Source organism: Eumetopias jubatus, unplaced genomic scaffold, assembly GCF_037043125.1.
Source record: "Eumetopias jubatus isolate StellerSeaLion01/CBP00866 unplaced genomic scaffold, mEumJub1_p1.0 scaffold_8, whole genome shotgun sequence".
Taxonomy (NCBI): Eukaryota; Metazoa; Chordata; class Mammalia; order Carnivora; family Otariidae; genus Eumetopias; species Eumetopias jubatus.
The window spans coordinates 85628732-85640757 of NW_028274814.1; the positions used below are offsets into that span (position 1 = coordinate 85628732).

The 12026-nt window shown below is 50.6% G+C and overlaps 1 protein-coding gene across 1 annotated transcript in view; it reads left to right on the forward strand.

The window, feature by feature from the left end:
- KIF5A (kinesin family member 5A) overlaps positions 1 to 11081 on the forward strand; it is a 29389-nt gene extending 18308 nt beyond the window's left edge. The window contains exons 16-28 of the mRNA XM_028110969.2: positions 126 to 314; positions 682 to 799; positions 1161 to 1225; positions 1350 to 1459; positions 1854 to 1955; positions 2502 to 2562; positions 2800 to 2871; positions 3028 to 3132; positions 5722 to 5938; positions 6197 to 6350; positions 6659 to 6741; positions 7152 to 7179; positions 7645 to 11081. Coding sequence (XP_027966770.1) covers positions 126 to 314; positions 682 to 799; positions 1161 to 1225; positions 1350 to 1459; positions 1854 to 1955; positions 2502 to 2562; positions 2800 to 2871; positions 3028 to 3132; positions 5722 to 5938; positions 6197 to 6350; positions 6659 to 6741; positions 7152 to 7179; positions 7645 to 7723 — 1383 coding nt within the window. The 3' untranslated portion in view covers positions 7724 to 11081. The remainder of the gene's footprint in view (positions 1 to 125; positions 315 to 681; positions 800 to 1160; positions 1226 to 1349; positions 1460 to 1853; positions 1956 to 2501; positions 2563 to 2799; positions 2872 to 3027; positions 3133 to 5721; positions 5939 to 6196; positions 6351 to 6658; positions 6742 to 7151; positions 7180 to 7644) is intronic.
- Positions 11082 to 12026: the final 945 nt, after the last annotated feature.

Sequence of the window (12026 nt, forward strand, 5' to 3'; positions counted from 1 at the left end):
GATACGTGTGCCACCCGAGTCTGTGTGTGTGCGGGTGTGTGCGGGGATGGGCAGAATGCACGGGAATGGGAAAAAGCTTCCCTGCAGCCGAGAAGCACCTCTTCCTGCCCTCTCCCACCCTGCAGCCGGTGGAGATCAGCGGAGCCATCGAGGAGGAGTTCACAGTGGCCCGACTCTATATCAGCAAAATCAAGTCGGAAGTCAAGTCTGTGGTCAAGCGCTGCCGGCAGCTAGAGAACCTGCAGGTTGAATGTCATCGCAAGATGGAGGTGACTGGGCGGGAGCTCTCATCCTGCCAGCTCCTCATCTCCCAGGTGAGCGCCGGGCCCTGAGAGTCTTGGCATGCCGTGGGAAGGAGGACGATTCTGTGACTATGGGATAAGACTCCCAGCACCTGCCGTCATGTCAAGGGCCTAGGGTCAACCACAGTCCAGGACAGAAGAGCCTGGGCTAGCTGGGGAGGGTCCAGGCCAGGGAAGGGAAGGTTCAGAGGGGATACCACCCTCTGAGCTGATGGGGTCTAAAGGAAGGGTCTCCAAAGAAAGGGCCCCTGGCCCTGTGTCTTCAGGCCGGTGCAGCAGACGGGGAGGACCTGGGAGGAAAGCTGCAGAGGTCAGTGTCACCCAGCTGTGTCCTTGACTCCATCCCTCTTCTTCCGCTCACTAACCCTTCCCCCATTAGCATGAGGCCAAGATCCGCTCGCTTACAGAATATATGCAGAGTGTGGAACTAAAGAAGCGGCACCTGGAAGAGTCCTATGACTCCCTGAGCGACGAGCTGGCCAAGCTGCAGGCCCAGGGTGAGGCCTTCTTCAACCTCTAAACCACATGACCTGGGATCTGAGATCCTGGAGGCGGGCAGGGAGGAAAAGCCACAAACATCAAATAGACCTCCTAACAGCATGCTCCTCCCATGCATTAGACTGAGATTGTGGAAGCTTTGGCCTGTAGCTTATTGTACACAAGCCATGAAACCCTCCGTGGATCTCTTTCCCTGTCGTATCAAATCGCACTGTCCTAACCCAGAAGAATATCCCTGAGGGCCCATATCCCTGAAGGTCCATGTCCCCTGCCCTACCTACAACTCTGGTCGCAAAGTGAAGTTCTTTCTGGAGGAGGTAGGTGTGATGTAAGCCGTGCTCCTTTCCCTCTTTCCCTCAGAAACTGTGCATGAAGTGGCCCTGAAGGACAAGGAGCCAGACACACAGGATGCAGATGATGTAAAGGCAAGTGGGGAAGGGGCAGGGGGGCACAGCCGGGGCATAGCCAGGGCCCAGCACGGCCGCGCTGGCCCTCTCCCAGCTGGTGCCTGGGAGTCTGGCTTTGAGCGTGGGGTGGGGCTGTTCGCAGAAGGCCCTGGAGGTACAGATGGAGAGTCACAGGGAGGCCCATCACCGGCAGCTGGCCCGGCTCCGGGATGAGATCAATGAGAAGCAGAAGACCATCGATGAGCTCAAAGAGTAAGAGTCCCCCTGGGTGGCTCCGGCCTCCAAGTAAGAGTCCCCCTGGGTGGCTCCGGCCTCCACGGCTCCCTCTTGGCCCAGGGTCTGGTTTGTTCACTTCCACGGGCCACTCCCCCTGACCATGCCACAGCTTTGTAGCCCAGCTCCAGGAGGCACGGGAGTGAGGACTAGTTCTTCTCCTTGAGCTCTTGTGATTGGGTAGCCCATGGCTTCTCACTCTGTCGTGGAAACCATGGCCTGCATCTGCCTCCGATAATTCGAAAGTAGATGCATCCATCAGTCCTGACCAGACCCACTTGTACCAGAAGGAAAACTTTTGCAGGGCTGGTCTTCCCTTTCCCACTCATTAATAACCTTTTTGTTCTCTCCAACACCTCCTTGCCCTCTGCAGCCTGAATCAGAAGCTGCAATTAGAGCTAGAGAAGCTTCAGGCTGACTACGAGAAGCTGAAGAACGAAGAACATGAGAAGAGCAGCAAACTCCAGGAGCTGACGTGAGTGATGGCCCAGACCACTACTCATGCACACCTGCAGAGGCAGGGCACGATGCAGGTGGGGAAAGGGTGGCCACAGGAAGCAAATGCCTCAGACGAGTCATAGGATGGGGTGGGAAGGACCAAAAAAAAAAAAAAAAAGGAGAGAGAGAGAGAGAGAGAGACGTTCAGAAATGACCTCTATTGAATATTAGCTGCCCTGGCCTGGAAAGATGCCTGTGATGTTCTGTTAAGGGTGAAAAGCAGGCTACAAAACAATATGAATGGTATGATTCCCATACAATTTTTGTGGGATATACCTGCATAGAAGTAAGAGTCTGGAAAGACTGACACCAGAATGTTATGTTGGTTTGATCTGTCAGTAGTAGAATTATGGGCTTTTTATGAAACTCATCTTACTTTAGTTTTCTTTTCTAATTTCTACATAGCAAACATGAGAAACTTGTATAATAAGTAATAATAAAGTCTAGATCAAAGGAATGGAGAGGGAGGAGAGAGGGAGGAAGGACAGTCCTGAGGGACTCTTGTGTTTCCTTCTCGCCCCAGATTTCTGTACGAGCGACATGAACAGTCCAAGCAGGACCTCAAGGGTCTGGAGGAGACAGTTGTGAGTGGTTTCCCTCTGTGCCAAGTTAACAGGGTGAGGTGGGGGCTTCATTTCTTTCCCTGACTTCTCCATAACCCCATTCCTTATACAGTGTCAGTCTGTGGCATAATCAGGACACATCTTTTCCTAAAGGATGAGTGATTCACCTGCCCAGATAGACTGACGCTTCCTATAATTTTGGAGTGAAAATATTGACCTGGTATTTGGCTACCCACAATGTGTCATCATTCTTTCCAGGCCCGGGAACTCCAGACCCTCCACAACCTTCGCAAGCTGTTCGTTCAAGACGTCACGACTCGAGTCAAGAAAGTGAGTGCCATCCTTGGAATCTTCCCAGCCCCTGTACTGTCCCCTGCCCACAGGTTTCTCCAACCCCTGTGGCCTCCAGTGGAGATGGCTTGACCTGGTGTGGGTGAGACCTTTTTGGCCTGGGACAGCCACATCTTTCCCCCCGTCTTTCATCAGAGTGCAGAAATGGAGCCCGAGGACAGTGGGGGGATTCACTCCCAAAAGCAGAAGATTTCCTTTCTTGAGAACAACCTGGAACAGCTTACAAAGGTTCACAAACAGGTAAGAGTAGGGGAAGGGGTGAAGAGAACTCTCGAGGCTAGGTGCCTAGGAGACCCAAATCCTCCGAGGTCCCTTGGGTTTAGGAAATCTGCTTTTGCATGTTTTCCTTACTTTTCCCTTTACTTTTCCTATGAATCCCTTCTTTATCCATGTTTGGTTCCACTTTTACCCTGTTCTTTGTTCCATGCCTGTTCTCCCTTCTCAAAGCTCCCAACTGCCTCTGCTCAAAGTGAAATCCCCCAGGCCTATGGATTTGGAGGGAGAGGTTGAAACTGGTAGAGGTTTCAGAGGCACGGGGCTGTAACTACACAGGAGGGATACTGGTCAGAGGCAAGGAGAAGCCAGGGAAGTTGGGCTTTCTCTCACGGAGAGAACTCCATCTGCATAGACCTGGGGCAGGCATGCAGGGTAATTAAAGGATGTCCTCCAGATGGCGCAACCAGCCCCTGGGTGGGCCTGGTTGAAACTCCTGTGTATTAAGTTGCTGCCTCTCTGTCCCCCTCCTTGCTGCTGCGGCTCCCTAGGTGGATGACTGGGTTTCAAAGGTATGGGGTGGGGAGCTAGAAGGGGCAGTCCAAAGGAGTCAGGACAGGAAATGTTTGGTGCATACAGAGCAGGAGCACCCTCGCTAGCGCCAAATATCTGAGCCTTGAAGACATGCCACAGTGTGTCAACTGGCTCTTCTAACTGACTCGTGAAATAAACCCTAATCTATACTTTATTCCCTTGCTTTCAAACCCACCTGAACATTTGATCTAGACTCATATTCTCACTAAACCGGAGCTTAAATTTCTCATTGCAATGCCCAGCATATGTAGCAGATACGTGGCACATCTTTTTTTTTTTTTAACATAAATAATTTTTAAAAAATCCCAGAACTGTGGCCCAGTGATAATCTGCAGGGTATATTTATTTTATCTGGGCCCGCAGAGGGCTGTACTATCATCTTTCCCCCTTTGCTTATTATACAGCAGTATAACAATGTAACAACATTCCGGAAAAGTTCAAAGTCCAGGGAAGAAACATTTGTAATCAGTTCTGCAGACCTATGTTCCTTTCTCTGTGTTCACTTTCCTTCTCTGTCCAAATGCATGCAGAATTGCTTGTTTTTTCCCAATATTTTTATTGTGGTAAAATACACATAAAATTTGCCACCAGAACAATCTTTAAGTTCAGTGGTATTAAATGCATTAAATGCACATTAAATGTGCAACACCCCCACCGTCCTTCCCCATCCCTGTCATCTTGTAAAACCGCACCTCTATACCCACTACCCAGTAACTCCCATCCCCCTCCCTCCCAGCCCCTGGCAACCACCATTCTTCTTTTGTTCTCTATGATTTTGACTCCTTGAAGTACTTCCTATAAGTGGAATCCTGCAGGATTTGTCCTTTTGTGGCTGGCTTATTACACTCGGCATCATGCCCTCCAGGCTTATCCAGTGTCGGATGTGTCGGGAAACCACAGACTGTTTCCTTTTTCCTCACTGAAGCCGCTGCCTCTCTCTGCTCAAAGTCCCAAAGACCAAAAACAACTCACCTAGATGACGGAGGCCTCCTCACAATGTCCTACCTCTGCAGACGCAAGACTAGAAAGGGAAATGAGAGAGATGTAGAAACTTCTCAGTTCACAGACTATTAAATAGCCAGGCCTTCAGCCCTAGTCTTAATTAAGCTGAACTCTTGTCACAGCCAACCATTGTTTACAATCTTTAAATTGTCCAAAGTGGAAGGGGCACTTATGTATTTCCAGGCTCTGCTCTTTCTCCCTGGGCTCCCTGCTGTACCAGCTTACCTGGTATCCTCCAAGGCCGGCTCCTGCAGGCCGGAGCCCCCCCCCCCCCCCCCCCGTTATTGTGCGCAATCCTATAAAAAGATCAGGAAGTCTTCTCTGGCTGCAAGGTGGTTGCTACCACTCTCTAGCTTAAATTAAATGGGGGAAGGACAACCCAGGAAATCCTTGAATGTGAAGGTAACGAGCACAAATGTTTGTGAGCCTTCAAACATTTTCTTTCCTTCCTGTGGGGTGCTGTGTGAATGTGTGTGGGTGGGGGGTGAGGGGGGCTCCCATGTTTCAGCTTCTGCTCCTGCTATCCACTGCACCTAACCTGCCCTCAAAACCATATCCACCTTCCAGACTGCCCCTGCGCTCTTGCTGTCCCGCCCTGTGCATGCCTACAAAGCCATCTCTGGGTGAGGGGTGCCTCATCCCCACGGTTGCCCTGGGGCTGTTGGTCTGGCACAAGCGGTGAGGTATTGGGGGGTGGGTATCGAGGCCAGGAAAAGACTGGGACGGAGCACTGTCCCAAGAGTTCTGGGCTACAGTGGAGCTGGCACGTTTTGCTACTCAGAAAATGATGTGACTTTTTCATGCCTGACCACTGTTTGCTCCGGGAGAAGGAAAAAACAGGCCAGAAGAGCAGTTAGGTCAAGGGAACGAGGCCTTTCGAGGAAAGAGTGCTGTCTCCGTCTTCCCTGACTTGATTTCTCTTTATTCTCTCTCCCTGCCCCGCACCCCCACGCTCCACCGCTGGCTCTCTCTTGGGTCTCCGGCTTTGCCTTGGCCTCTTCCCTCGGGCTTACCCCACAGCTGGTACGTGACAATGCAGATCTGCGTTGTGAGCTTCCTAAATTGGAAAAACGACTTAGGGCTACGGCTGAGAGAGTTAAGGCCCTGGAGGGTGCACTGAAGGAGGCCAAGGAAGGAGCCATGAAGGACAAGCGCCGGTACCAGCAGGAGGTGGACCGCATCAAGGAGGCCGTCCGGTACAAGAGCTCCGGCAAGCGGGGCCATTCTGCTCAGATTGGTGAGTGGCTGTAGGTGGCAGCAGCCCAGGTGGAATTACCGCAGGGGGAGATCAGCACGTTCCTAAGGGTCAGGCAACTAGATGATTGCTTTCTCTCCTACCTCCACCCCAGCATCACCCCACTACCATCCCCCCAAAATGTATAAAAGTGAGTGATGTCATGAGCAGCTCGGTTCAGCTCCAGCTCCGTGACTTCCAGGACCGGGGCAACTGCAGGGAAACGGCCTCCTCATGGTCATTTTCCTTACTTTACCACAGCCAAACCCGTCCGGCCCGGCCACTACCCAGCATCTTCACCCACCAACCCCTATGGCACCCGGAGCCCTGAGTGCATCAGTTACACCAACAGCCTCTTCCAGAACTACCAGAACTTGTACCTGCAGGCTGCGCCCAGCTCCACCTCAGACATGTAGTGAGTGGGCCCCGGGCGTGGGCTGGAGTCCCAACCCAAGGCTCTGTGCTCTCTGTAAGGCATAGGTTGGGTCAGCTGCTGGCTGACACTTAATTCCTTTCCTAAGTAGCTTCATCTCAAACCCCTTCTCAACTTCACACCTACGGTTAGAAGGTGGGCATTGCCCTCTCAGCCTGTGGTGCTGTTTGTTGTCCTCTGTTCTCTGGGGACAGGAGGGGTGTACGGCTCCATCCCCACGGGGATTACGGGTCCTCAGATATCGGAGGGTGGGTGCCAGAGGCATCATCTCTCTCCTCTGCTCCACCCAGCTTTGCAAACTCCTGTACCAGCAGCGGGGCCACATCTTCCGGCGGGCCCCTGGCTTCCTACCAGAAGGCCAACATGGACAATGGTGAGTGAAAAAGATGGGTGACCAGCCTTTGGGATCCCCAGGGCAAGTTGAAAAGTAGAAGAAAAGTAAGTGACCCTGTGCCTACAGCTTGAACGCTGCCCATCCCTTCAGGGTCTTGGAGTCTTAGAAGTAGATTCCTCCTATTGCCGTGCCTGTCCCCACCCTCCCCTGTCTTCCCCTTTCTCCTTTCCTTCAGAAGGGGTCAGGGAGAACTTTCTCCAACAAAATGATCAGGCAGCTTGGGGGAGTTGAAAATACAGAGCCACAGACCCAGGTGGCAGCTATACTCCAAAGTCTTACCTTTTTCTCTTAAGGGGTCAGGATGAGAGAGGGTTTGGGGAGATGGCTTCTAACACCCCGTCTCCTTTTTTCTTCTCCTAATCCTGTATTCTCAATGATGATGTCTTCAGGAAATGCCACAGATATCAATGACAACAGGTACACCCGTCCCCATTGCTCTTGAGTTCTCTGGGTGGGACCAGAAGAAATGGTTAAATTTCCCTCGTGCCCTACTTAGAGGTTCTCTGGAGCCTGTAGGGAAAGGAGGAGGAAATGAGGACCATTCTCGTCATCACCGGGTTGTCCCGAGGAGCCACTCATCCCCTGCCTCTTGGTACAGAGAGCACATCCTCTCCTCCAATCCCACCTGTGGCTTCTCTCCACTCTGTCGTGGGGGCTGGGGGAGTGCCATGGCCATCTGATGACCTGGCTTTGTCTCCTTCCTTTGGGAACTCTGTGATCTTGGGCAAGTCAGCTCCATCTCTCCAGCCTTGGTTTTCCTTGTATTCCTGTAAATCCTGAATAGTCCCTACCTTTTGTTGTCTCACAGGGATGCTATGAGAGCAAAGTGACAGGGATGTTTTCCTCTATTCGGAGCTGACAATGCTGGGTCTGTTCTTCTAGGAGTGACCTGCCTTGCGGCTATGAGGCTGAGGACCAGACCAAGCTTTTCCCTCTCCACCAAGAGACGGCAGCCAGCTAATCTCCCTCATGGACTGCCGCATACCTGCACTTTCAGGTAGCTTCAGGCTGCTTCCTCTGACCAGCCTCCGGTTGCCTCCTGTCTGGCCCTCAGCCTCTTTGTTTCTCCTGCTTTTTTTCATCATCTCAAAACTTTTACTATATAGTCGTCCCTCAGCTCCTGCTTTCCCTGCCTGGGGGATAGGCCCCTCCTGGCCCCCAGGCTCCAGACACTGACCTCCCCTCCTCCCCCGCTGATGCTTTCCTTTTGGCCAAAGCAGTAACCACAGTACTGCTTTTCGGCCACTAGGGGTCACTGCCACATGTCAAAAAGAGTGAGCAGGGGTGATGTCCGTCTAGAGCCACACCCCGCCCCCGGAATGTAGTGGATATTAGGAGACCTTGAGAGATCATCTCAACCCCCTGTCTGCCTCCACCCTAAAAGAATTTTGGATGGATAGGTATTTTCTGAACCAAGATACCTCCAGTAAAGGAGGTGTTGGCTTCATTCCTGTACCTGTGTCCCATACATCTCCTATCTGCGTAGGTCACCAGTAAGCTTTAGGAAATGCCCCAGGAGGTCTGACTTGTTGTCTCCACACTGCAGCGTCAGCACTCCCCTGCCACCTTGCTCCGTGGAGGTAGTAAATAGCTGTGTTCCCCCTCGTAGCCCCCTCGTTCCACCTCTGTCCCCAGGTCCTCTCTTCCAGCAGCTCAGGCACCTTCCCGGTGCTTGTGTGTCACCAGGCTTCTCACTGGCTTTAGGGCCCAGAACTAGACATTAGGAGCCTGTCTTATTGTCCCCTTTGGATCTCTGGAGAACTAGAAATGAGAGGAATAGGGCCAGTCGCTCACTGGGCTGCGTCCATGCCAAGCCCTCTCTGGGGGCTTTCCAGGGTAGTAGGCCAGGCACACAGAGGCAGAAGGGCGTGAGGAGCAAGGGAGGAGGGATGGGGAAGAAAGAGGAAGGCCTGGGGGAGAGGAGCAGGCCCTGGGGGAGTGGGGTCCAGTTGGTGGCATTAAAGGAACAAGACTGTAAGTCGAAGTTTGTACAAATGCCACCCTGTTCCTGTTGAGTGGCTGGGCTGCAAGGTGGTTCCTCACAACCTCTTTCTCTTTCTTCCCCAGTTTCTAAGAGGGCCTGAGGCCTCTCCTCTCAGCATGCTGCAAACCTGTGGTCTCTGATACTAACACCTCCCTCCCAACCCTAGTTGTTCAACTGTACTGTTTGATGTCTTCTCTTACTCTGTACCTCTTTGTACTCTGTATCTGTATATCAAAAGCTGCTGCTATGTCTCTCTCCTCTCTGTCTTACTCTCTAAGTATCTAATGATGTATTTAGCAATTTCTAAGCATAGTATACTCACTCTCCTCATTTGGGGCAATAGGGAGGAGGGTGAGTGTTTCTTCTTTCAAACACGCGTCTCTCACACTGAGTGGTATTAGTCATGGAGATGATAAAAGGAAAAATGGGAGCTAGAGGACCATGACCCTTCACACACACACACGCACGTGCACACACGCACGCGCGGACACACGCACGCACACACACAAAGCCTTAAGTGGAAGAATGTCTTAGCGTCAGAAGAAGACACAGAAACAGACTCTCCCCCTCCTTTTTCACCGACAGCACAGGGGAGGGTAACCTGGAAGGACTGCTACCTGACACGTAGAATTTTCTTCATATACCCCTCAACTGAACCACCCTCCCTTTTTGTACCTTTTGCCTTCCTCTTCCTGTCCCCTGACCCCCTGCCCCGATGACCGAGGACATGGATTGTTCAAGGGACCATTTCCCTTTCTCCTCAAAACTCCTTTTGATATTCTCTGCCCCAGAACTCATGAACAGAACCTAGAGTTGCTTTAAAGTATTTGGAAAACCTGAGGAGGCAGACCCTTCCCAACAGTCTGTCAATGGCTGCTCATATGTCCGGTGATAGTTACAGGCACGTGTAGTCAGCGAATTGCTTCTGTGGGGTTGGGGGTGAACAGGCTGGGAAATTCCAAGTATTTTTTGCCACAGTAATGAGCTGGATTCTTTTCTCTGTCCCATATTGGGCTGCATGTTCTTCTCATGTCCACCTTTTGGTTTGGGACCTTCCAGTTCATTGGCAAAATACCTATCTCAAGATGCTTTCCTTTCCGGCTAGAGCCTGACTTTTCCCCATGATGCATAAAAAATTTTTTTTGTTTGACAGAATTCCTTTGATAATGTCCCCATCTGGTTTTAAGTGCACTTTGAAGAAATGGGCAGAGCAGATTTTCCAGACGGGGGGGGGGGTGAGGGGGGAGTTCTCTCCCCCCAACACTGCCCCATGTAATTGATAGGACTGTTATTTTGGTTTCAGACATCCTTTCCTTCCACATGGTGCTAAGGTGGTTTTCTAGGTAACTACAGGGGTGGAGAGTGGAGGTCAAAATCAACAAAGTCCAAATCAAGAAAGTCTGGTGTCCAGACACCCAGTCTTACGTAGGATGGAAGAACAGGATCCCCCAGCAGCAGGGCAACCATCACCTAGCTTCTAAGGCAAGAAAGAAAGCTTGGGGTGAGTGCCAGCTTATAAATGCAGGCCGTATTGGCCTGGGACTCCTTCAAGGGAAAAAGTTCCTTCTTCCTTCACCTGTTGGGCCCCTCTTAGCAATTATGGAAAAATGCAGGGAAAAATCTACCAGAAGGGTGTAGAGTAAATCCAAGGCAGCGATATTCAAACATTTTTAAAAATAAATCTTATATAGAATCCTGATATAAAAAATAACCCAAAGTGACGCAAACCTGGGCAGTTTACATTTTCTTGATTTGGTGGAAAATGCTTCGTTAGTGGAGGAGCTCTTGAATGGTCCTAAGAGTTCAGAACCTGAGGGTTCTGTAGAGTAGTTTGCAAGCCACTGCTCTGAGGGAAAGGGGTTCAGCTTGGCTCCCCTGCCCCAAGCCCCTAACTCAGAGCAGAGAGGGAAAGGCCCAATGGGAGAAGAAGGAAGATGCCTGTGCACCTGTGGACTTGAGCTAATATTTGCCAACAGGGCAGCTGAGAAGCCAGTGGGCTTTAGGTAATCTTGCCACCAAATAATTCTTTTAAAACGCATAAGAAAACGTGAAGGTGTTGGGCAGATGAGGAGAGAGATGTAAGGGGAATCTAATTCACTTACATAAATAAGAACACGCACGCAAGGCCTTCACCAGAAGCTTCACTCTACATCCCCCCCACCCCAGCATCCCTTTCCAGAGAGCCAGGGTCACCACAAGGGGCACCTGGTCTGCCCACTCACATCTGCCAAAATGTTGCATGCCAGTGTGGAAGACAAACCAAGCCGCACAAACCCCAGTGTGTATTTACTTGATGTACATAGATACCTTGAAAATAAAATAAATTCAATGATGACTCCGTGGTGTTGTAAATCTTTATCCCTTCCCGGTCCCACTCCCTTACTTGCATGTAATGGCATTTGACAGCGTGGTATATATCCTTCCAGATGTTTTTCTATATATTTACACACGTTTGTTTGTTTTCCCCACTTGACAATATATCCTGGAGACTTTTTCGTGTCACTATACATAGACTTACCTCATAAAATAGGGGTGCCAGTTGATTAAGCATCCGATTCTTGATTTTGGCTCAGGTCATGATCTCAGGGTTGTGGGACTGAGCCTGTGTTGGGCTGCACTCAGCATGGAGTCTGCTTGAGAGAGTCTCTCCCTCTGCGCCCCTGTCCCCCGCTTGCATACTCTCTCACTCTCTCTCTAAAAATAAATGAATCTTTAAAAAAAAAAAGTACCTCATTAAAATATAGATACAATTTTTCATTAACTTATCATGTAATTTTTCAACCATTCCACTACTGGAGGACATCAATCTAGGTTGTTTGTAGTTTTTAACAAAAGATAGTATCCCATTCTCTTCATTTTTTCCCCCAGACCATCACCTCAGTCCCAGTGTTAATTCTGTCCCTCTCCAGTGGGACTCCATTCCTCCTTTGCCAACAGCTCAGTTCTCTTGTCCCAAGATCATCTACCACATTCACCCTTCTGACCCCTATTTTATTTTATTTTGTAAGTAAGCAAGCTGTATGCCCAATGTGGGGCATGAACTCATGACCTGGAGATCAAGAGGCACATGCTCTACCAACTGAGCCAGCCAGGCACCCACTATCCCCATTTTAGAGCGTACCCCTATGTGTCCTCTCTGCTCATACCTTGGAGCTTCTGAGATGAATGGAAAAAATGCATGACTGAAACACTGGGGCAACTGAAAGCCTAGGAAGGTAACTGGCCCTTTGGTGCTTCTCATGGCTTCTGTGTATCCCTACTGGGTTTCCTTGCTTGCCTC